The 26,070-nt window shown below is 46.2% G+C and overlaps 1 protein-coding gene across 3 annotated transcripts in view; it reads right to left on the bottom strand.

Annotated features, from left to right (window-relative positions):
* Positions 1–17,170, bottom strand: part of Sdcbp2 (syndecan binding protein 2) — a 19,498-nt gene extending 2,328 nt beyond the window's left edge. Inside the window, exons 1-7 of one of the 3 annotated variants that reach the window (XM_031372224.1) lie at positions 16,719–17,170; positions 6,425–6,497; positions 4,962–5,031; positions 4,114–4,214; positions 1,953–2,111; positions 784–959; positions 532–703 (exon numbers count right to left, since the gene is read on the bottom strand). In XM_031372224.1, coding sequence (XP_031228084.1) covers positions 532–703; positions 784–959; positions 1,953–2,111; positions 4,114–4,214; positions 4,962–5,031; positions 6,425–6,478 — 732 coding nt within the window. In that variant the 5' untranslated portion in view covers positions 6,479–6,497; positions 16,719–17,170. Of the gene's footprint in view, positions 1–531; positions 704–783; positions 960–1,952; positions 2,112–4,113; positions 4,215–4,961; positions 5,032–6,424; positions 6,498–9,531; positions 9,550–13,133; positions 13,360–16,718 lie in introns of those variants that run through there. The other 2 variants (XM_031372226.1, XM_031372225.1) reach the window with 2 other exon arrangements.
* Between the last annotated feature and the right edge of the window lie 8,900 nt (positions 17,171–26,070).

Here is a 26,070-nt window from a genome sequence, read left to right as displayed (position 1 = left end):
AGGAGGAGGAGGAGGAGGAGGAAGAAGAGGAGGAGGAGGAGGAAGAGGAGGAGGAAGAGGAGGAGGAGGAGGAGGAAGAGGAAGAGGAAGAGGAGGAGGAGGAGGAGGAGAAGGAGGAGGAGGAGTCATCTTTCTTTGTGGCCAGCAGCAACCTGGGTGCCCATGTACCCACACCCCTCTGGTGTGACCTGTGTGTTAGGAAGGCCAGCAGTGACCTGGGTGCCCATGTACCCACACCCCTCTGGTGTACCCTGTGTGTTAGGAAGGCCAGCAGCGACCTGGGTGCCCATGTACCCACACCCCTCTGGTGTACCCTGTGTGTTAGGAAGGAAGGAATTCTTACTAGGCATCTACTCATTCTGATTAACATCGCTCAGAGCTCCACACATGAAGTCATAGTAAAGCCTTCATTAACCTTAGGATAGGAAGTTGAGGCTCTGCAGATTTCCCAGACTATGCAGACAGGAGCTGTTCTACCCTCCTCATCTCCATGGTGCCCACATTTCCTAGCAGGGCCATACCACTGCCTACCTTGAGCCCAATGACGTTCTGTCCGTTCACCTCACACACATAGTGGTTGGTTAGAAGTCCATTGCGGGCTGCAGAGCTTCCCTTTACCACAGACACAATCTTCCCCTTTTTGATGGAAAAGCCAACTTGGCCTGAGCTGTCTTTGTGCATGGTGACAGTCCTCTGGAATGGCCTGGTGGAGAGTGACAGTAAGCTGGGCTTGTGAGTGTGACTGGGGCCAGGCAGGAAGGATGCTGGGACCTGGATACTGACCTGTCCCGGACAACCATGACGATCTTCTCCGCTGATGCCTTCTTCAGTGCTTTGTGAGCTTTGTGTGTGCTCCACCCAGCACAGTCACACCCATCAATCTGTAGGATCTGGTCCCCGAAGCGCAACCCCACAAGGGATGCAGGGGTGTTGGCCTGGACCAGCTGCACAAAGAGCCCCTGGGAAGCAGGACCGCAGAGTCAGCATCCCTGGCTGCCTGAGCCCAGGACCCCCACCCTCTAAGATGTTCTTTCCCCAAATCCTGTGAGCTTACAGCGTCGTGGAACCTAAGATCTATAAGGGATACACAGGTTACCCCTATTTTCCTGGAGGAGGAAACACACCAGACCACACAGTGTAAGCTAAGTCAGAATTTTAGCATCATGATCAATTCTCTTGTACTGTCCTTCCCAAAGATGTCTGGCTGGTTTTCTCTACAGTCATCAGGAAGCCATACACACGGGAGTTATGGCACAGGAAAATGGGGTGGGGTGGGGGATTTTTGAGTGGCAGAAGCCTTGTATGGGGCTAATCCCTGCTGCAACACGACACAGCCTTGAGACCCCCAACCATAAACAGAATTTTCTTGCTCCTTTATAACTGCGATTGTGCTACTGTTATGAATCATAACACTGTAAACATCTATTATGTGACCCCTGGTTGAGAACCACTGCTGGAGAGCATTTTTCTTAGTGATTGATATGGGAGGGCCCAGCCTATTATGAGTGGTACCATCCCTGGGCTGGTGGTCCTAGATTCTATAAGTAAGCAGTCTGAGTAAATTATGAGGAGTAAGCCAGTAAGCAGCACCCTATCATGGCCTCTGTATCAGCTTCTGCCTTCAGGTTCTTGCCCTGCTTGAGTTTCTGTCCTGATTTCCACAAATTTTGAAAAGTGATGTGGAAAAAAAAACCTTTCCTTTTCAACTTGTAAAAAAAAAAAAAAAGACACAGCCTTGAGGCCTCGGATATTAAGGTGCGTTCGTAGAATCTTCCTCACTGTGAACAGAGGCTCTCTGAGCCCTGGGAAGGGAGGCCCCTATATACTCTACCATCTCAGGCTGCTGGGTGACTGTCCCAAAGGGGAACTTGTATTCCTAAGGCTGTGACAAGGCCATATAGCACCAGAGGAGTACACCCTCCTCCAGAGGATCCTCCACAGACATTGCTTACCTTGTCAACAGCCTGCAGGCGCAGTCCAGTCTTGCCACGTTCATCCTTACACAGGTGGATCTCTCGCACGCCAGGCTTGATCTCTGCACGCAGTATGCCCAGGTTGTTCCCAGACACTGGGGCTACCACCTGGCCAGGTCCAGGGCTAGTGACCACCATCTGCAGACACAGTAGCGGGAGTAGGGGGTTCAGCCAGGCACCTGGGGCCCATGCTTCAAGTGTCTCTGAGCTCTAGGTAGGGATGAGTAAAGAGGACCAAACAGTCCCAGAGTTCCCTTCTCACACACTTTGCAGAGGATGAGAGAAGATGGAGCTTGATGACACCATTAGAGAGCATCAAAACCCACAAGCCTAAACACGAGGGGAAGGAGAGAGGAAGCTGGGTTCAGGAAGGGCTCACTGTATTTTCCAAAGGAAATTACTATCAGGAAAAGATGCACTTAAATTTCACTTAAAAAAAAAAGACATTTGCACAGTAAATAATGAGTCATTAGAGATGACAGGGCTAGTTTTGACTTTGTCTTGGACAAAATAATTTGAACCCAAAATAAAAATTAACAAATGACTCCTCCTATAGATATCCAAAAGATGTCCAGTCTCATTAGACACAGGACTATACAATCTGGCCAATGCAATGAGTCAGGAAAACAGAAAAGATCACACAGGATGGAAAGATACAATTGCTCTTATTGATAAGATACCATGATTGTCCATTAGAATGTCTGCAGAAATCTAAACCTCCTAGCCATAAGTTAAATACAAACATTCATCAAGATCTAGAATTCAGCTAGGTGGTGGTTTAATCCCAGCATTTGGGAGGCAGAGGCAAACGGATTTCTGAGTTCGAGGCCAGCCTGGTCTACAGAGTGAGTTCCAGGACAGCCATGGCTACACAGAAACCCTGTCTCAAAACAAAACAAAACAAAACAAACAAACAAACAAACAAACAAACAAACAAAAAACCCTAGAATTCGATGTCAGCATACAGAAATCAACCGTGTTGGGATAGGGACATACACCTGTAGTCTTAGCTACCAAGGAGGATGAGGTAAGAGGATCACTTGAACCCAGGAGTTAGAAGTCAGCCTGGGCAACAGACTCAACTATTTATCTACACCCTGACCACCCTCCCAAAAACAGCAGAAAAAAATGAGATATGTGTGAATCTAACAAGACACGTGCAGAGACTGTAAACCAAAGGCAACAAAAAGCTCGGATGCAGAAACATTAACAAAGACCTAAGCAAACAAAGTTTCCTATGTGCACACACTGGAAGAGCTGGCAAAGCGGCCGGCGCCTGCGAGCGACACAGACACAGCACATTTCTATGAAAGCTCTATGAGCTGTTTTGGAGACACAGGCAAGGTCACCTATCTTTAGGCAGAAAGACAATGGGATGTGAATAGTGACACTAATTCAGACAAAAAGGACAAAATGTGAGAAACCACACAAACACCAGGACGTCTCTTGCCACAGTATCCAAGGCAGTGGGTTCTAGACACCTAGGTCAACAGCCATGTAGGAAATCCAGAGAGATCCTTACTGTGGGGAGGGCAACTGCTTTGTGGCAGAGGTCAAGGTCAGTTGGGGGAGGGGCTATCTCAACAAGACCTACTGCAGCAATGGACAGACAGGGGCAAAAATAGGAACCACGACATAAACGTCTCAATTTTCCCAAAAATCTACTCAAATTCAATTGTAAAATTAAATGTAAACAAAACTGTAGTAATTTTAGTATAAAGGAAAAGAAAATCTCTAGGACTCAGGGCTTAGGGAAATTTTCTTTATAAAGGAAATTCAAAAAAAAAAGAAGGAAAAGTATGAAAAAAAACTTGACCTCATCAAAATTAAAAGCTTTCCTCCTCCTCTGTCAAGGAGATAAAGGGTGAAAGCGAAGCCTGGGGATGGGATTTACAGCCCTCGTGTCTGGTGAGGACCCCAGATTATAAAACATAATCCCTAAACCCAACCTTTAAAAGTCCAATTAAAATGCATGAAATGGGGCTGGTGATTCGGCTCAGTCAGGACAGTGTTGCCTAGCATATACAAGGCAACACACACACACACACACACACACACACACACACACCCCTCTTTTTAAATGGCATGACCAAAAGGTAGGATGTTTAGTGACCACCTGAGGTAGGAGACAAATACCTACATTGTCACCATCTGGAATCTGAGGCAGGTTCTTCTGAACTTCTTGGCTAGAGAGGGACAGTCCCATATAACTTTCCAGGTCTGCCAGGTTTGGATATAACTCTGATAGAAAGGAAGAGACAAGGTGTCATTCGGGCTTATGCAGAGCCACCCTGGCTGGTCCAAGGCCACTCTTTTTCCATGAAGCCAGGAAAATTCACCAAGTCTACTCCGATCCCCTGAGTATGTCATGTGTCCCATGGATGCTTGCCAGGGGCATGGGCCAGCTCTGCAGAAGGCTTGATGCACCTTTGTCTAGGAGCAGCCTCAGACACTGAGATCCTCCTATACTGCTGAGGTACTCAGCTCAGCTGCGTTGGCACCCGTTGGACAATTAACACAAAGCCAGAGCAGGTGCAAGACCGCTAGGGACCACAGGCCATGATGGGGAGTAGCTCAAGGAGACAGCAGAACCCTGTACAAGAGGAACCATGGGCCCTAGTTCAAGCTTGTCTCACAGGACTGACCCATGATTGCTATGAGCTTCTGTATGGGCTATCTCAGACATCTGGTCTCCCCCAGATGGCCTGCCCATCCATGGTGGCACCAAATCAGGCAATTTATGCCTCACTAGGTCAGTTTCTCTAATGTTTTCTCAAAGGCTGAAGGTTAATTGTACATGAACCTGCGCTAAAGGGACAGGTGAGAAACAGGCATTGAGAAGTGGCTGGAATCCTGGGCCATATCCTCAAGGCCAGCATATCCCACACCCTCAGGAGAGGCAGGCCTGACCAGCCCTGGGAACTATGCTTGGGTGTGTGATGGTGTTGAGGCTGTCACTGAATGAACACTGGGGTCAGGCTCACTCACCTGAAAGTGGGGGTGCAGAAGCCATGGGGGCTGGCAGAGTGGGCATCACAGGTGAGGCTCTGGCCTGGGCCTGAAAAAAGAACATGAAGCATTGCTAATCTGTAGCTTGGACCCCAAGAACTCTTGGAGCCTGGGACTCTCTGAGGTAGGGACTCTGAGCACTGAGTAGTGGAATTGTAGACTTGTGGTGGTGGGGTGTCCTGAAATCCTCAAGGCTCCAGAGTGTAAATGTAGCCTCTACATATACACATGATATAAGCCAGGTTTATAAAGTCAAATACTATATGTGCTCACTCACTTTGAGCATGTTCTCAAAGCTGAATGGATGCTCTATACCACATAGGGTAACTGTGGTTTACATTCAGCAATTACTATGATCTCAAAATAGCTAGTTGAGAGGAGTTTGAGTGTTCCATGCCCAAAGAACTGATATAAGTCTGAAATGATGGATGCGTCAGCCACCCCAATCTGACCCATACAGTGTATATACATGCTGAAATGTCACATGTACCTTCATGAGTATGTATAGCAACAAAGTGTTAATTAAAAATCAAAACTGCAGCCAGGTGGTGGTGGCGCATGCCTTTAATCCCAGCACTTGGGAGGCAGAGGCAGGTGGATTTCTGAGTTTGAGGCCAGCCTGGTCTACAGAGTGAGTTCCAGGACAGCCAGAGCTATACAGAGAAACCCTGTCTTGAAAATACCAAAAAAAAAAAAAAATCAAAACTGCATATTTTTTAAAATGTGGCCTCTTAGGGGCCAGTGCGATGGCTCAGTGGTCAAGAGCACTTGCTGCTCTTGCAGAGGACCTAAGTTCAATTCCCAGCACCCATATCACAACTGACAACTCTCTACAACTGGTGTTTCAGAGCATCTGATGCCCTATTCTGGCCTCTGAGGGCACTGGATGTTCACATAGTACATATACATACATGCAGAGAAAACATGCATATTATAAAAATAATTCTTTTTAATGTGGCCTCTTTGGACATGCATCTTTCTGGCACAAAGTCCTCTGGTGCCTGTGACCAACTGTTTTCTATCCATGGCAGCTAAAGCATGAAAGCCCAACCAGGGAGAGAGGCTGAAATTTCCAGGCTTCTGGGAACATAGAGGGTGTGGGGTAAAGGTGGAAGAGGGTGTTTGGGACTGAACAGGCTGAGCCCATGCCCTGGGTTTCCTGAGGAAGCTGGCTGGCACCTAGGTGTTCCTTCAGAGGATGGAGAAGTATGCCAGAACCCACCTCCTTGTGGCTCCTTTATCTTTCCACATCTGACTCCCTCCATGGGCCTTAACTCCTGGACTCTCCCTTTACCCACCTGGCTCTGCACTGAGTCCCAGGGCTTCCCTGGAATTCCCAAGGGCTCCCAGTACCCAGGATCCTCTAAGATAAGCTTTAGTTACTAGTGTTAATCCCCAAGATCACCATCAGGGACTCTAGGCAAATGGAGCCTGGTTCTTACCTGGATGACTTGGCCCACCTTCAGATCCTCCAGAGATGGGTACAGGACAGACATAATTGCTTCCTGAAGCACACTGCAGAATGCAGAGGGTGATAAATCATTTAGAAAAAAGATAGGACTGCTGTGTCCCGCCAGCTGTGTCCCACAACCCACTGAGACCGTCACCAGGAGTTACTATCCCCTCTTATAAACGAGGATTTACACCAGTCTGCTTCTCAAGCTCATAATCGCCATCCACAAAATTCCGTATTTGACTGATCCTAGACCTTAGAAACCAAACCTAGTGGACCACGCAGGATGTACCCTGAAGAAAAGACAGGGTCAAGGGCCTCGTTTTTCCTGCCATGTGTAAAAGTCAGGTGAAGTAGTAAGGTTTCCCCATCCAGATTGGCAGGTGCATATGGAGCAGCTGCTGCATGCCAGGTGAGGCTGAGAGCTGGCACAGTATCACCCACAACCACAGGCACTGGGACTTAGCATTTAAGCAAAAAGGTGGGAGACTCTAGAAACCCTCCCAATCTCTTCCTTCCTTCCTCTTTCAGTTCCACAGTACGCTGCCTGGCGTAGGGTTACTGTTGCTGTGAGGAGACACCACACCCAAGGCAACCTGGGGAGAAAGGGTGATTTCACCCACGCTCCGGTGTAACCATCATCACCGAGTGCAGTTAAGGCAGGAACCTGGAGGCAGGAGCTGATGCAGAGGCCCAGAGTAGCGCCACCCACTGAGAATGTGTCTTGCAGGCCTGCCTATAACAGGCATTTTCTCAACAGAGATTTTGTCTTCTGACTCAACCATGTGTCACGTGGACACAAAAATTAGTTGGTACAATTGACCCTTTGATAAGCACATCACTTAGTAAGTATAACCTTTCTTTTCTCGGTGTCCTCAAGATCTCATATTAATACTATAGTCAGTCTTTACGAATTCAAACATTTTAAACATACAGTCTCTTTAAAAATCCAAGGTCTTGGGGCTGAAGAGATGGCTCAGTGGTTAAGAGCACTGACTGATCTTCCAGAGGTCCTGAGTTCAATTCCCAGCAACCACAACTTTACCACAGCTCACAACCATCTTTGATGGGATCTGATGCCCTCCTCTGGGGTGTGTGAAGACAGCGACAGTGTACTCACATATATAAAATAAATAAATCCTTTTTAAAAAAAATCCAAGGTCTCCTTAAAATCCAAAATATCTTTAAAAATTCAGTCTCTCAACTGCAGGCTCTTGTAGCACCAAAAATCTCTTTTACTCCAACTGTGAAGAGCCGAGTGGCAGTGCTGTTGTGGAGCACACTGGAGGCCCTGGGTTCTACACTAGCACCACAGTCCTCCCTCGGAAGAACATGTAAACTGGGGTATTTAGTATAACGCTGTTCCATTGGGAGGAGATACTGAGGGTGGAGGGGCACTGCACACACACACACTTCGTCATCCTGCATGAGAGTCTGTACCACCTTGCAAGGTGCTCAATGCAGCCCCGACTATCGCCTCTTAAAAAGGTGCCATTTCCTCCCTAGGTCAAATGCTCAGGGGGAGTCTGCCCTTCTGGGTTCTTCCCTTTACCTGACCCAGTCAGACTTCCTGCCTTTCGTTGGCAGGCTACTCCAGCTGGATGCTCCACCCTGTCTGTCACCTCCCTCCTGCTGGGCCCACCTCCCAGACAGGATATGAGTTATACACCCACTTCCAACTCTTTAGTTATCCTGTGCCTCCAAGCTCACTACCACTACTAATGGTTAAGGTATGCTATTCTTGCCCACATGTAACAGGAACGCTAGAAGGTGGCATAGGGAACTGATTAGGTTGTGCCATGATGATGCCCAGCCCTGTGACCCTGCATGACCCACAGCCACCTAGGGCATTCTCATGAGTCATTTCTCCCTCTGTACCTGCTGCCCAACCCAAGATCTCCTTAACTCCTATACCCACTAACCTCTCGTCTATCACCAAGTCCCCTCTCACCCATATCCCTGCCCATCATTACTGACATAGCACCCCTAAACAGGTCATGACCTCTTTCTCTGCTCTTCAGATAGTACCCACCTTTCTTTTAAGCATGAAGCTAGGATGTTGTGGCTTTGCTTAAAGCCCCCTGCCTCTTAGAGACAGAAGTTGATGCAGAAGCCATGGAGGGGTGCTGCTTACTGGCTTGCTCCTTGTGGCTTGGCTCAGTCTGCATCCTTGTAGGACCCAGGACCACCAGCCCAGGGTGGCAATACCCACAATGAAATGGGCCCTCCCACATCAACCACTAATTAAGAAAATGCTCTACAGGCTTGCCTATAGCTGGATCTTATGGAGACATTTTTTTTTTCCAAGTGAGGTTCCTCCTTTCAGATGACCCTAGCTTATGTCAAGTTGGCAGAACTAACCAGCACAACTGACTCCTTGACAACCTGACATACAAACCCCATCACTGGGGGCTGTTGAGATGGCTTAGCAGGTAAGAGCACTGACTGCTCTTCCAAAGGTCCTGAGTTAAATCCCAGCAACCACATGGTGGCTCACAACCACCTGTAATGACATCCTCTTCTGGTGGATCTGAAGACCGCTACAGTGTACTTATTTATAATAATAAATAAATCTTTGGGCCTGAGCAAGCAGAGACTGAGCAAGCAGGGCTGACCAGAGCAAGCGGGGTTGACTGGAGCGAGTAGAGGTCCTAAAAGTCAATTCCCAACAACCAGGTAAAGGCTCACAACTATATGTACAGCTACAGTGAGTACTCATATACATAAAATAAATAAATCTTTAAAAAAATAAAAACAAAAATAAACCCAAACACATCACTACTGAGCCATAACTTCACTTTCTTGCTCATCCAAGAGCACACATTAATATCAACATCAAAATGTAAAACATTCTAACTTTTAAAAGTCTCACAATCTTTAGGAATTCAAACACTTAAAACTCCAGTCTCTTTAAAAATCCAAAGTCTCCTTAAAAGTTCAAAATCACTCAACTGTGGGCTACTGTAAAATCAAAGTAGCTTAAATCTTCTCTTATTCCAAGAGAGAAGAACCAGGGCACAGTCGCAATCAAATCAAAGAAAACCCAAATGTCAGCTCACTAAATAACTCAGCGCCCAGCTTCTGGGACTAACTCACAGTCTATGGGCTGCTCCAAATCGTGGGTCACTTCTCCAGCTCCACCCTCTGCAGCACACACAGCTTGTTGCCTAGGCTCAGGCTCCAATGCACTGCAGCTGCTATTCTTGGCAACCATCCCGTGATAGAGGCATCTCCAAAATGCTGGGGTCTTCTGCTATGACTGGACTGCACTTTCTCCAGTAGCTTCTCTGGGATGCTCGTCAGGGGATCCAGCCCTCCACACAGTGCCAAAGCTCCATGACGCCTGCATACCTTCAAAACCAATACCACCTGGGTGACACTTAGAGTACTGAGTTCAGCTGCCAGCACATGGTACAGCGTTGACTGCCTCTAGAACACAGCTTCAGTGTGCTGACTCTCAGGATACACTTCCCAGACTTCACCTCACTGATGCTGCTCTCTTTCTAATCACCATTAATTTCTTGGCCACAGCTGATTAGCATCAGTTGTCCCAGTAACATAATGTCTCTACTTCAGTAATTAATTATAGCCGAGTCTTCAGCCCCAGCTGAGCCGAGCCACCAATTCTCAATTCAAACCATCAAACAGCTATGATAGAGTCTTTGCTACTCTCTGAAAGCTCACAAGTCAGTCCTCCATCATCAGTGCTTATAGCATTACGTTCCAATCTTCCAACCTCTCACAGCAGCTCACCGACCTTTGAACACTCGATGGCTTTTCCAGCCCACAGTTCCAAAGTCCTTCCACAATCCTCCCCATAACAACATGGTAAAGTAGATCACAAGCAATAGTCTACAACCCTGGTACCAATTTCTGTCTTAGTTAGGTTTATTATTGCTGTCATGAAACACCATGACCAAAGCAACTTGGGGAGGAGAGGGTTTATATGATTTACATATTCTGAATCACAGTCCTTGAGGGAAGTTAAGCAGGAACCAAACAGGAACCTGGAGGCAGGAGCTGATGCAGAAGCCATAGAGTGCTGCTTACTGGTTTGCTTCTCATGGCTTACTCAGCCTGCTTTCTTGTAGCACTCAGGACCACCAGCCCAGGAGTGGTCCCACCCACAATGGGGTAGGCCCTCCACATCAACCACTAATTTAAGAAAATGCTCTACAGGCTTGCCTTATAGCTGGATCTTATAGAGGCATTTTCTCAGATAAGGTTCCCTCCTCTCAGATGACTCTAGCTTCTGTCGAGCTGATATAAAACTAGCCAACACCCACACACGAGTAGCTCCTGTGGAACCTAGCTTGAATTTCCTGAAATGGCCCACAAGGGCTCCCTGAATCTTCCCTGGAATGGAATTGGTGACCCAAGGGCCAGATGTAAAGAAACTGTATTTGACCTTGCAGAATACGTAACAATTTGCTGCTTAAATACAAAACTGCAGGTGCTACACTTAACAGATTCCTGAAGAACAGAAAGCTTTGGCAACTGAAGATTCAGGTGAACAGCCACAGACTCCAATGTGCATGGTTCCACCACTCTCCATTGTCTCCTTCATCAAAGCCACTTTCATTGGAATTAAGTTCCAATAAATTTCTGTTTGCAAATTTTGTTTATTTATTGATTGGTTAGTTTTTTTTTAAGACAGAGTTTCTCCTTGTAGCCCTGGCTGTTGTATTCCAATAGATTCCTGTTTGCAATGTTATCTATCTATCTATCTATCTATCTATCTATCTATCTATCTATCTATTGCTTTTCAAGACAGTTTCTACTTGTAGCCCTAGATGTCCTGGAACTCACTCTGTAGACCAGGCTGGCCTCAAATTCACAGAGATCTGCCTGGCTCTGTCTCCCAAGTGCTGGGATTAAAGTCGTGTGCAACCACCACTAAGTCTGCTTTTGTTTGCAGTTTGACCTTACTCCCCAGCTCCACATCTTTCCGTATGTCCTTCCCCAACCTATACTTTCAACAGCTGCAACAAGGAGATACTTTCAGGTAATGGAATGAGTCTCACTGTCTTTGTCCTCTCAAGCTCGGAGAGTATTGCTCCCTCTGTCTATCATACTGTCGAGTCACAACCTCTGCTCCTTGCCCAACTCATGCTAAATGATTCTCAAGTCTGAGATAAGAGGATCCTTCTCATAGGAAGCCTGGTCTGATTTGTGCCCTGTAGTGCTCCCCTGTGTCCTTGCTCCTGCTTGTCCACTAGTCTTCTACTTGTCTAGCTGTTTTGTTAGTCTGGGAAGTCCCCAAACGGCCTTTTCATTGACTGCAGAACTCAAATGCCATGCATGGAGGAGAATGCAATAATATGCCAGAGGCAATATATTTGGCCCTTCCACTTGTCCCTTCGTAAAGCAAAGTTCTGGTACTTCAAGGCCATGCCATTCTTAGAAATGGGATCAAGAACCAGAGGACTAAATGCACCTTATGTCTCAATCTTGGGTAGTTCCTTAAATATGAATCATCAGGTCGCATACCTGCTCCTTTGAGAAGATCACTCTATGGGACCAAATCCTTTAGCCTGATTTATGGTCCTAGCCAGGACCTGGCTCCTCTGTGTTCTGTCACATAGTCTATCCTAGACTAAATCATGTGGTGTGGCATTTCTTGCCACTGTCTGAAAGTATATAAAATTTTTTCTGGCATGGCCCCCCTTCCTGGTTCTGTCTATGATGGCTGTCTTTCTGACCTTAAGCTCTCCCTTTTAATGAAGTTCCTCTCTAAGTTTTAAAGGGAAACCTCTCCTGTCCTTAAAGGCTCCATTCATGTTGTCTCTGATAGAAGACATCATCTCTTCTTACTGCTTTCCCCTGTCAAGGCCTAACCACGGCTCCTCTGGTCTCAAGGCTCTTTCCCCTAACAAAGTTTACTCCTGAAAGGTATTTTTGTGTCAGCTCCTTTCCTAAGCCAACCAAATCAACCCACTCACTCATGTACCCACTTGTAGCCCCTCTTATCCGACATGAACACATGAACAAAACCTGAAAATAAAAATATTGCTTCTAATTTGTACTGAAATATCTAAGTGGCATGGTCAGGACTCCTTCATAGATGGGGTTGTTCCCGCTTTCTTATGACTCAAGTTTTGGTTGCCTGCCTGGCTGCTAGGACATCTGCAGTTCCTAGGCTAGCCTTTGGGGGCAGGAAGCATAAGATTCTAATCTCATTTTAGATCAACTGCAGGAAAAGACCCCTTTTCCTGAGGTCTGTCCTACAATGTGCACCCTCCCGGGAGGGGACTTTTAACGCTCAGCAGTTACCATTATGCTTTGCCACCAGTATGCACTATGCGGAGACGAACCTAAGAGGCCACCTGTATTCTTTTTTCTAACAGTACAGCAAAAGACGGCGTTCTGCAACTGCCCTCTGAGAGAAAGCAGGCTCAGAGACCCACTTCCTGGAACACTTTCATCATTGTCTTTACAAGGAATGGTGCATATTCGTTTTACTGCAAACTGTTGTCCTTTTCCTCACAACAAGGCATCCTTGCCGGTGCAGGAACTCAAGATGAATCCTAACCCGTTTCTTTCCTCTAAAAACCGAGAGCACGTGGGCTAAGACGCCGCACTCTTCATGCACCGAGTACCCAGGTCTCAAGTACCTAGTACCACCGAGACTCAACTGTCCAGGGCCCATCCTCTCTACGCCCCTACGTCACATACTTCCACGACCCCAAGCTGCCTACATTCCCCTATCCAAGGCGTCAGAACTTAGCCGGAAGCTGCGTCTTCGCTTGTGGTCTATAACGCCTGCGCAGAAATCCTGCTTAGCTGCGTGTGATGCCCATGACGCATGTGCACCAAGCCTACTTGCGTGCGGGCGCGCGCGGGGAGTCGGGGTGGGGCCTGTGTTCCCAGGATGCCCCACGGCTGCGGAGTCACCTTGACAACTTTTTCCCGCCCCCCCTCCCCACCCCCGAAACTCCCGGAGTTGCAGACTGCCTGAGCCCAGCTTCAGGTATTCCAAAGAAGGCCAGCCTGCCTCTGCAGCCCTCCTCATGCATACCTAAAGAGACTTAGAGCCTGGTTCTTCAGAGGAGCGGCTTGTCAGACCCTTTGACTTACTAGGCACCGAGGCAGCATTGGGTGGGAGAAGACAGCAGAGTCGACACCCACCCCCTGCTCTTTCTGAAAAGGAGATCGCCTCTCTTTTTGATTTAGAAGCGCTTTCAAGTCCCTAGGTGTTGCTTCTGGGGTCATGCTCTCAGGATTCTGGCATGGCGCTGACTCTTGACCTGCCCTGGTTGAAAATGCAGTCGCACCAACCCCCAGTGCTGGAACCATTGGGCATCTGCTGCCTAGGGAAGTGAACTTGGCTGAGAGATCACTTCAGAAAATTACACCAATCACTCTTTATAAGGGACTCAGGCACTGGGTCTCCATGGGATGCAGGGGAAAAACTAGAAAATCAAGGAGACCTCCAAGACCCGCCTATGGCCATGAAGGATGGAACGTTAAGCCAGTGAGAATAGAGTGTGCTATTCCTGAATAGGGAGGTGCAGGCATAAATTCCACCTGCTTTTTGGATATTTATTACTACCTTCAGGAGACTACCTTGAAGTTTTCCCAAATCTTTACTGCAACCCCACCAAATACACTTATGAAATGAACCAGAAATCTGGGAGTTACTGCCTTTACCTCTTGGTGAAAGCATATCTAGCTCTTTACATCAGAATTAATCTCAGATTCAACATGACTTTAAACATTTCATGACTGACCCCTGGTGGACATGTCTCTATTCTTACCCCCATTTACTCACTACATTCCCTTCATTTCAAATAGCTTGCTGATTTTAAAACTCAGCCTGCTAATCCATGCCTTCATGCCTTAGCAGTGCTCTTCCCTGTTCACGTGGTGAATTGTTCAGTTCTAAGCCTGCCCCTAAACCCTACACCCACGCAAACCCCAAGGATCTTCGTATTCACTAGTCATTATTCATTCCGCACATATTTTGGAAGTGCCTACTCTGAGCCAGGCCTTCTGCATTTCCTAGACTGAAATTCCTCCATGCTGTATTGGTTTGCCTGTCATCCTTCCGAGCCAGTGCGAATCGCCAATGCCAAGCCCTGTGTCTCCATAAAGTAACAGGAGAAAAGCAGACACAGGGAAGAGAATTCTGAAAACCTAGTGTGTAGGTAGCCATTTCCTCCGAATTGAAACAACATTCCTTCCAGGAAGGGAGTGGGAGGCCTATGGGAACTAAGGGAGCATAAGACTGAGTTCAGAAAGCTGATTCACAAAGCCCTCCCCAGGGTTATGTAAGCAGTTGCCAGGAGAGAGAAGGTTCTATCCGCAGCCATCACCAATGCGGGGGTGAACTACCTGAGTCACCTAGGCTCCTTTAACCCTACTAATGTCCTTGGTTTACCACAGTGGACATAGACTATTTTATTTTATTTCAGCAGTTCTTAATCTATGGGTTGCAGCCCCTTTGGGGTTGAATAATCCTTTCACAGGAGTTGCCTAAGACCATCAGAAAACAGATATTTACATTATGATTCACAACAGTTGCAAATTTATGGTTATGAAGTAACAACAAAAAAATTATGGCTGGGGATCACCACAACATGAGGGACTGTATTAAATGTCACAGCATTAGGAAGGTTGAGAACCACTGTTTTACTTGGTCTGGCATTGGTTCTTTGTCTGAGGTGAATAGATGTTTGTACACATCTCCCCAGAAATGTCACCTGACACCCTGATAAACTTTCTTCCAGTTACCACCTGTAGAAAGTCTCTTAAAGAAAAACTTAGGTGTAGGAAGGGAAACTCCAGCCCTAATGAGATACACATAGTGTTACAATGCAAGAGTTTGCTCAGTTTTTGCAGGTGGCTGACTCTCTGGAGAGAACCCATCCAGTCCTCCCTCCCAGGGACTTCCCTTCCCTCAAAATCTTTCCATTTCTATCCATTACATTTCCATCCCAGAGCTTTCTATACTTCTTCGTATTGTAAGCAATAATAACACACTGCGTCACCAGTCAGGCCCTGGGGAATCAGCAGGGCTGGAAAGGGGCCCATTAGCCCCCTTCTTTGAACTTAAAGAATAAGAACACTTTGTTCCAAACTGCTGGAGCTCTGGACTCCCACTTGTTCCTGTGGACAGCTCATCCATCCTTCAGAGAACAGAAGCGTGGGTTAATGTGATGGAGTAATAGCTTCTGTAAGGCCAAATTAGCCCAGGGATCTGGTGGATCGACAAGGAGGAGGCTGTTGCTAAGCCACAAGCATGGACCGCCTCCTTCCAGGGCTATACTGTGCCAGAGGGAACAGGACTCAGGGAATTCTATTCTCCCAGTGAAGGTCCAGGGAGGCAGAACAGAAGCCAGGGTTTTAGTGAGAGGCTTGACCTACTGCCTGCCCCTGACTGTGAAAGCAAAGAATGGGCTAGGCTCCATGTCATTTATTTTGTAACAACAGTAAAATAACATTTACTTACAGCATAGAGTTATCCAGGCATGGGATGACTATTTAAATGAGTTACACGTGGAGTACATTTACCACAGTGCCTAGCACAAATAGGCAACTCCATAACTGTCTGCTCATCCCACTTATGACCATCTCCTAAGTCCAGTTACTGTTTTAGATGCCCACAGTAAGAAGTGTACAAAATTATCAGTCTTTGATGTAGGGACTTTGTAGTGAAGAGCTGGATTAAAAAGCCCCAAGACTTTGTGGGCTGTGTCAGGTGGTGGGAAGAACTGGGGAGGTAAATAAAGTAGGATGGAGAGCAGAGGGTGGCAGTAAGATTAGGGGATCCTTGCTGTAAAGGGGAGAGACATTTGAGTAAAAGCTTAAAGAACTGGGTGGGCAAGAACATTCCAGGGAGACAGGCCCACTGTACAGACCCTGAGGTGAGCATGCCCTCATTGTTCAGAGGACTCTGAGGGAGGAAACCAGAGAAGATGAGAGACGCTCAGATCCTGTAGTGCTCACAGGTCTTGGTGAGAATTTTGGCCCTTCTTGAATGAGAGGGAGCCACTAGGGAAGTCTGAGCACCAGAGAGCCATAGCCTTCAGGGCCTTATGGCCAATGGATGTAGGGTAGATTAGAGGTAAGGGTAGAAGATAAAATAGTGCAGAAAATCACACATCCTTCAAACCCTGCCTGGGATCAGAAAAGGAAAGCTTTGTTCTCGGTTCATTTTAAGAGTGAAGCAAATTAAAAGGCTACCTAGGAACTCCTAGAAGACAGGACAAAGGAGGGAAAGAAATTGGTTGTGAGCAGGTCTTGTTTAGCTCCTTTATCCAGCCAATGCAGACTGTTCTTACCTGCTGGCTCCGCACCGCACTCTGTACCCTTCTCCAGCCACTGCAGCCTCCTGGGATGTGCTGGTGGCTTGTGTCCCAGTTGGGTTCCTGCTCTGGAAAGGGTGGTGCCTGCCCCTTGTTCAGCTGACTCACTGTGGACTGGGATGGGCCCAGGTTAGCCTGTGTGGCTCCGTAAACAGAGCAATCACCCACATAAGGCCTTTGACTGACTTTAGATTCAGAGGTGGAGCTAAAGAGTACAGCTGATATGAGTAGATGTTGTATAGAAGGGTGCAAACTAGGGCTACTTGGCCCTATGAGGAAGTCAGCGACGAGCTGTTGAGGCCTCACCCTGCCAATGGGCAAAGTCAGTTAACTGGAGAGCAGTAAGACAGATGTCCGGGGCTTTAAAAGGTGGCCATATTTTGTAACCTAGCATAGTTCTTAGAAATGTATTACAAAAAAAAAAAAATGTATTACAATGCAGTCTCTGGATCCATCACAGTGTTTCTTTTCTCTCTCTCTTTATGGTTTTAGAGCTTTATTTTAGAAAACACACACACACAGAGAAGGTAGAAAAGTAGAGGCCAGCCATGCCACATGGAGAGGGGGGAAAGGAAGAGGGAGAACACGTGTTTCTTTTAGTAAAACCAATCTAGAAATCCCAGATGCCTGACATTGGTTAAAGGAGTCACTGATCTATAGACAATGACACAATTATTAAATCATTCCAGGAACATGCCAAGGGGAAATATAACCACAATACTGAGACAGCGAATAATCACCACTGAGGTCATACCCTCTGGTTTTGTTTTCAGAAAAGTGTACTGCAGGAAGCCTAGGAAGCCCCATCCCCTTTCCTGCTCTCTTTCATTCCTTGAGATGTTAGGGACCAAGTCTTACACTCTTAAGCAAATGCTGCCTGACATCTCCAGACCCTGGTGAGCTTTTCAGTTTGTAGTTGTGTGTAGATTCTCGCGTGCGCGCGCGCGCACACACACACACACACACACACACACACACACACACACACACACACGCTGCCTTTGCCGATTCGTGCATGTACAGCTCAGAGATCGACAGTCTTCCTCTATTCCCTTCTACCTTAGTTTTAAGACAGTCTCTCACTGAACCTAGTGCCCACCATTTCAGCTAGGCTGGCTGTTCAGCAAGCCCCTGGGAACTGTCTCTGCACCTGTAGTGCAGATGTGCTGCTGTTCACAACTTTCATGTGGGTGTGGAGAGGTCCTCATATATGCATAGAAAGCACGTTACCCACTGAACCATCCCTCCAGCCTTATGATTTCCCTAAGAAAGCAGTAAATGCTTTTTTGTCTTTTAAATCTAATTAGTCACCTCCTGGAAGAAGTAAAGAACTGTGTTGACAGGACAGTTTCTTTTTTTTTTTCTTTTTTCTTTCTTTTTTTTTTTGTGCAGCTCTATTGTGTCTTTTAAATCTTGAAGCTTTTGAATCTACATTTAACTCACTAATCATATGAATGTCAAGTTAAAAAGAAGAGGAAGAGAAATTCCTGATGGGTATAATTGGATGATGGTGTCTAGGGAGGGACCCAGGAGTCATGTGCTAGGAAATCCCCTAAGGAATGACACAGTGTGCCCACTCAAGGTGGGGTAGGTATCAGGGATGCTGGCCAGGCAGGCTCACAGCACAGTTCCCATGATGAGCCTGGCCAGATTGTCTCAGATCCTGAGACCCTGCCTGCCTGTGAGGAGCCCACAGCCCAGAGTGCCACACAAGGAACACATCCCAGGAATGGTGACACTCCTGTTCATGTGGCCTTTTGCCTCTGACTCTGAGAATCATCTTGTATTGCTCATGTGTCCCAAAGGATGAAAAGTCAGCCCTTGGCTAACTGAAGGCAGGGCCTACATATTAGATCTACAAAATGTTCTCACAATTAATATAAGAACCAGTGCTATGACCAGGACTTATTTCTGTTTTTATAGACTTGCATGAATAACTAATAGGTTTAAAACACTGGTGGCCAAACATTCATTTAGAAACTCCCTGTGAGCAATGTGGCAGATCAGTGCCTGAGCAAGCAGCCACTACAATCTTCCCTCTGGGTCCACGGCTTGTCCAGAGATCCTCTGTTCCCGTGGAGGCTGGAACCTGTAACTGTCACCCCAAGTTGATCTGAGGTAATGTCCCTGTGCTTCCATGTTGGCAGAGTGTTATCTGTGACCTTGTTTTTCAAAACAGAGTTTCTCTATGTAGCCTTGGCTGTCCTGGAACTTACTCTGTAGACCAGGCTTTCCTTAAGTTCAAACGATCCACTTGCCTTTGCCTTCTGAGTGCTGGGATCAAGAGTCTGTGAGCTTCTTAACCCTGGGGCCTAGCTTCCTGCCTAGGAAGTACTTAAAAAAAAAAATATGTCCCTCTTAGAAGAACTACCACAGTTAAAAACTTAAATATTCACCCATATTTAAAAGGTTTGGTTGGGTTATCAGAGCTAGGTCCCAGGTCTGTGACATCACATCAATTTCTAAATCTCTGAGCTGGGTTTCCCACAGCCACCTACTCCACAGGTTTGTCCTCAACATTACATGCATTGTGGTGTAATGTGCCTGGAAACTGTGACATGGAAATGGGAGGCCACTGTCACAGTCCCATCTCTATGACTAAGATGGATCTAGAGCTAGATGGCTGTGTGATGATGAGGAATAGGTCAGTGTTGAGAGCTGCAGTCACATTGGCAACCAGGGGGACTCAATGTAGCAGATAACAGAAGCAGCTCTGAAATGCATAACTGAGAGTCACAGGAGGAAGATGTCTCAAAGAGAGCAGAGCCAGGGAAGGTGGTGGTGCACACCTTTAATCCCAGCACTCAGGAGGCAGAGGCAGGTGGATCTGAGTTTGAGGCCAGCCTGATCTAGAAAGAATTCCAGAACAGCCAGGGCTACAAAAAAGAATACAGCACAAATGAAGGTGAGGTTGATCCCTGGACAAGAAAATTGCTTTGACGTGTGCTGAAAACACCACACCGTTTCCCCGCAGATATTGGTATTGGAGGAAAGAAAGTTGGGGGTACCTGTAGGCAGAGGCAATGGAGTTGGAGTTGGAGACTACCGATCGTCATCATTATGAAGTAGCAAACAGCAGATGCACAGTTTCCTTCAACAAGGTCGGCCACTTCTTTACTTACCAGGTTATCACAAACTTGGCGGAGTTGTATAATATGAAGCCAATTTTGAAAACATTCCTCAGGTTGATCGTGGTAGTACATATATTTGGAAACTAAAGTAGGATTTTTTGGGTTGGAGACCCTGGGCTAGCCATCCCAGGCCATCCACGGATAAAAGACTCAAAATAGCAAAGACAGAGGATCAGGAGAAGTACCGTCAAATGCTGTCATCTAGATAGGACATGGCTGCTGCACATATAAATTCATTGCAGCAGTAGTTACCTGTGTTGTGCCAGGGAAAAGTTAGTGATTCCCCCCAGACACACACAGGAGCCGATCTGATGCAACTCACAGCAGGGTCTTTTATTCGAGCTAGCTCACCCCCCCGCCAATGCACCACCATCATGCAGGATAATTTTGGTGGTGGGGGAGCTCCGAATGTCTATTGGGGCAAGGCTTTATAGTAAACAGCAAGCATGGAATATGTGTGCAAGTATCTAATCGGAAAGCTCCTGTGGCCTTTAACATAACTGGCTGGTGCTGGGAGTCATATCATAAACTTAACTCTGCTCCCCCCCTGCACTGGCAGCAAGGGGTGGGCTTGTAACCTGGGGGTGCAAGTTTGTTGAGGGAATCACCTGGAGACATTGGTCTTGTTGGGGGTGTAACCTGGAAACTCTGCTCTTGTTGGGGATTAGCCTAGAGACTAGAGCTAAGCTCAGGTTCTGTTGGTGGGCAACTTGGAAACTAATGCTAGATACCAGCCTGTTAGTCTACCTGAGTTCAAACTTAGGCCAGGTTCTCTTAAATGGAGTCTGAATTTAAAAGCTTTGGCATCTCAACCTGCACTAATCCAAACCAGTTCGAAATCTCATATGGATCATGGAGGAGCTCCACAGGCTCTGCCCCTAGCTGAGCAGCTGCTGGCAACTGATTCAAGAGTCACTTCTCCCTCTCCTCCCTTCCTCTTTCTCTGAGACAGGGTTATCACTGTCTCAGATGACCTGGACGACCTGGAACTCACTGTGTAGACTAGGCCAGCATAGAACTCAGAGACCCAAGTGCTGGGATTAAAGGTGTGTGTCTCTATGGCCAGCCTGAAAGTCACTTTTATTTGGAAAAGCCTTTTAACAAACTTGAGACCCAACAGAAACTAACAGTTAAATGAACATGCCTCTAAACCTTAACTCAAGACATGGATGGGGAATATATCATGAAAATCAAGATAGCTGATGATTGACATTTTTAGCTGAAAATTGTAATTTCAAATGAAAACAAAAGTTCTTCAACTGAAATTAGAAGGCTATACTTGCTAGGGTCTAGTTGTATGGACTGGTCAGCTGGTGGCTCAAGCCGTAGTAACCTTCTCACTCGTGGGAAGTATATGATTTAGTGCTTAGGAGATTAACCTCCAGATCATGTAAACACTGTGACCGTTTTCCCGACACTCACTGACAGGTCTGTGTGCCAGCCTGGCCCCTTTCAGTTTGTTCAGGGACAGTACCTTCAATTCAGATTGAATTGAAGCAAGCGAAGGCAGTGTGCCTAATGGTGGCCTCCGAGCCCTCTCTTCCTGGAGGTCATTAGAATTTGAGAGCTTTTCTAGGAACTTGTCTGACTGCAGCAGAAGGAAGATAGGGCCTTATAAAGTTCGACCATCATAGTAATGCTGAGTTTGCTGTTTGTTCAAAAGTGGCTGGTTACTGTACCTAGAGATTTAGTGCTTTTTGCTTATACAAATTATAAGTTTTACCATAAAATTAAAGCAAATCAGGCCTAAAATCACCAAAGGCATTCTCTATTGCCAGAAATGAGAAAGGCTGCTCAATGAGGAAGGAGATAGTGTCCTCTGACCAGTTCGAAGAATCTGGACGGTGCCTCAACCCAGGCTAATGTGCCACAACAGCACCTGTCCCTCCGGGTGCTAATGGTGGGCCAGGTGCTGTCATGGCATTCCTACAAACTGAGCATTCTGGCCTCTCATAGGCTGACCTCCAATGTTCCTTCAAACAGTTCCCAGACTCTGAGGGCAGCACCTTACTCAGGGCCACAGCACAATGCAGTTGCCTGTACGCCCAGCCCCATGCAGCTGGGCCACAAACTTTTACCTAGAAGACTCCACTAGTCCCTAGGCAGCTTTAGCATTGAAGACAGGCTGGGGAATGGCACCTTTTGGCTACTGCCATAGAACGTTGGTGTTCCCTTAGCAAGAAAATTTGGTTTTTAAAGAAAAACACAAAGCACGCGTTATAGTAGTGTTTTTATGTTTGAAAACAAACGGATATTCACTTTTAAAAAGTTCGTAACTTTTGTTTGTAAAATTTGCATTTCACTGTCCCCTTAGTGAAGTGACCAATGATCACCTCTAGACTTCATTCAGCAATTTTTCCTATAATCACAAACTATAGAAATGAGGCCAGAGCCAAGTCTAGCACTCTGTACGTCTAAGGATATTGCTTGGCTGTAGGAATCAGCTTTCTGCATGTTTGGCAAGCTCTATTTCCATGTGACATCATTTCAGATGATAAAGTCATGAGGGATCCAATATGGTGAAATGCTGGTTTCATAACTTGTGCTCCACCCTCTGGCTGGCATGTTCTTGGGATATCAGTCATCTGATACAACCTCACTCCAAAAATATGAAAAGACAGTGGAGCTGGGAGGCAGTGTGTAAGGATTAGTCATGACCTGTCACTTTCAGGAAGACTGACAGCTCCCGAGGCCAGCAGGACGTACATGTGGTACAGGCAGGTAACATCACTGCTTTCTGAGTTCCTACATCAATGCAAGAGAACTGAAACTTCAATGTAACTTCTTCCTGATGTTAAAAAGTCCAAAGGGACCACAAAGCCCAGGGAGGGAGGACTGACCAAGCACAGGGCTATTAGGGACTGGGTAGCCCCATCCCCACTCCTCACATGGCCCTCATACTTTTATAGTTTTAAAAAATATTACTTTGTTTTAAAACTGGTATGGGTATCTTGTCTATGTGTCACAGACATGCCTAGTGTCCATGGAGGCACCTGGGACTGGAGTTACAGATGGGTGTGAGCCACTGTTACCCGATGTACACAGTGGCAACTTCCCTGGAGTGCAAGTACCTTACACAGCTGCTCATATCCTCCCTCTTCATAGGCTATTGAGGTCACTGGTAAGACTTTGAATAGCTTTTATAGAGTCAGGAAGTTGTGCTCAAGAATTTTATTGCACCTTACTGCCTTGGTTCTCAGATGCTCTTTTTGTGGACCTGCCTCCCTAGCTCTGGATTACAGGTCACACAATGCCCTGTTGCTGTTATTGTTTTACATAAGTTCTAGTGATCCATCACAGGAACCAGGGACCCCAGGGCAATTACAAAAAACATAAAACCAACACCACCCATAGCAAGGCCATTTGAAAATGTACCTGTTATATAGCTGGTCCTGCAAGATAAAGAGAATAAAAAAGGCCAGCCAAACACAAGTAAGTGGCAATCGTGAATCCTTTCCTCCGCTGTACTGGGAATATGCACCTCCATTCTCTGGGCAATTATCAACATAGAATAATAGTTCAGACTGCCACTGAGATGGTGGCTACTTAGACACTATGGCATTGTGGTTGAGTTTCAGTGGGCACACATAGCTGCACCAAGCACTCTGCAGAGATTGACTGACATTCCTCCAATGTGAGGCATCTATTCCTTCCAACCTGGACTGGTTACATGGTTTGCCTAGATGAAGAGCACCGAAGTACTACTATGTGCTCTGCCGCTTTTACAGTCTTTGAAGGTTTTAGAAACTTGAGAGCACAAGACCAAAAAGCCTGGAGCATGTTTTTTTTTTTATTGACAGGTAGGCCACAGATACCTGGGCTATTACCACAGTAATACACTGTGAAAATCTTGCAGCAAGTTAAAACTAATCTGAACTCTTTAGAAATGTAATATTTAGGATACAAGACTTTTGCTAAGTTTCGAAAACTCTATTCTAACCCATTTTTTAAAAGAAATCTAGACTATGTAGAGCAGAGGTGGGAATACACTGAAACTCACAAGACCCTAGAGAACTCACTGACCTGTCACATAATACCCCTTGGCTAGTCCCTGGCAGGTCTCACTGTGTCACGGCTAACCCAGTGCACCAGCCCTCAGGGCCTTCATACTTTTTGTTCCATTGCCACATGAAAAATTTTCAGCCTTCACTTGGCCACTTCCTGTTCTTTGCTGCTTTCATGGCACTTGGTAGCATTTGCTCATCTGTCGTTTCCCTTCACTGGAGTTAAAGCCTATATTAGCACTGTCCTGTCTCAGGCTGTAATCACCCCCACAACCCAGCATGCACTGGCATAACAACTATAAAACACTCTGCAATTAACTGGATTTACTTTCCAAAATCTTGGGTACATGCTGCTTTTGAGAGAGTTAGAAATAAATGTTAAAATAGAGTGCCTACCAGTAAGCATATCTGACAATGTATCATCCACACATATAAGCCAACAGCATGATTTTCTACCTTTCCAAGAGCTGACAGTCATTTGGCTGTGAGCCATGCAGCTCACTGCTGTGGCAAACCTAGCCTCTAATAGGTACAAAGCCCAGCTGCCTAGAGGACACACACCTGGAATTTAAGCAACTTGGATGACCTCATCACACATTCTGGGCAAAAGGCAGGAATGCTACCTTTGGCATTTTAATTTTAGTGCATTAAAAAAGAAACCTTTATGGGTATTTTTTATCTGCATACATGTATATACACCACTTGGTGCTTTGTCCCCATCAAGGCCAGAGTGGGTCCTGGAATGGCTGGACCTAGAGTTGCAGACAGTTGTGAGCTACCATGTTGGTGCTGGGAATCAGCCTGAGTCTTCTGGAAGAGCAGCCAGTGCTCTTAACCATCTGTAACTATAGCTCTATGGGATCCAAGACCTTCTTTTGGCCTCCAGAAGATCTGCACACATGCGGGCATACACTCACACACAGAAACATGTATTTTAAAAACTGTCTTTGGGGGTATGGTAGGATCTGAGTGGGAAACAGCATGAGACTTTCCTGGAATGACAGTGATCTTGATGATGTTCATATGCATTAGGGGAACTGCAGTATCAACCAGACATTTCAACAGTTCTTAAATAGGTAGTCACCAAAACTCTTATTCTGATAAATTTGTTAAAATAACTTTGAGGAAAATTAAGATATAACTCTAGGCTACTATTCCAGAAATCTAAATTAAAATAATTTAATAATTTAAGTATTAAAAAAAAAACACTATTCAGGCTAGCAAGATAACTGGTAAAGGTGCTACATCCAAGCACCTGCATGGTAGGAAAACCAGCTTTTTCAAACTGACCTTTGACATCCACATCAATGTTAAAAAATAAAAATCAACCATTATGCCAGGCAGTGGTGGCGCACGCCTTTAATCCCAGCACTTGGGAGGCAGAGGCAGGCAGATTTCTGAGTTTGAGGCCAACCTGGTCTACAGAGTGAGTTCCAGGACAGCCAGGGCTACACAGAGAAACCCTGACAAGAAAAGAAAAAAATTAAATAAATAAAAATCAGTCATTATTCTAATGCTTGACAACCTCTATATTTTAAATTATTAAGAAGAACATTTCAAAAAACAAAACAAATTAAAACGGACAGTGATCTATATGTAGACCAGGCTGACTTGGAACTCATGAGAGATCTACCTTCTGAGTGTTGGGATTAAAGGTGTGTACCACCATGCCCAGCTCCAGAGCAATTTTCCAAGGTGTTTGTCAAGGCATCCTGGTGATCAGCATTAACTAACTCAGTAAGAGAAACATTACTGGCACCTACAGGATGGGGGTGGGGGATAAGAAAGTATCAAGGCAGTCTTGGCATACCTATCTAATGGAGGACAAAGATTTAAATCCCTGCATCCTCCCTACACATCTGCCTGTAACACGTCTGCAGCTGACTCCCTGCTAAAGGCAGGTTAGATCTTCCCTACCTGTTGTAGGAGCAGAACAGTTAAGGGATGTGAGAAAGACCACAACTGCCTCAGCCTGGCCCCAGGCTGTTCTTGAGTTACGCGTCCTGCTCCCCACCCCCCATGCCCAGGCTGTTCACTGCTGCACTGTCAAGGACACTACATACTTACCAATTTCTGTGCTAAAAGGGGCATAAGGCACGTGTAAGCAACCTCCATGACACAGAGCTGAGAAAAGCCAGCATAAAGCACTTTTATTGCAATAATAAAACTTGAACCGCATATGTAGTGCAGAGG

Source organism: Mastomys coucha, unplaced genomic scaffold, assembly GCF_008632895.1.
Source record: "Mastomys coucha isolate ucsf_1 unplaced genomic scaffold, UCSF_Mcou_1 pScaffold15, whole genome shotgun sequence".
NCBI classification, from domain to species: Eukaryota; Metazoa; Chordata; class Mammalia; order Rodentia; family Muridae; genus Mastomys; species Mastomys coucha.
The sequence above is the reverse complement of the archived record's forward strand: the minus strand, read 5'-3'. Positions and strand labels throughout refer to the sequence as shown.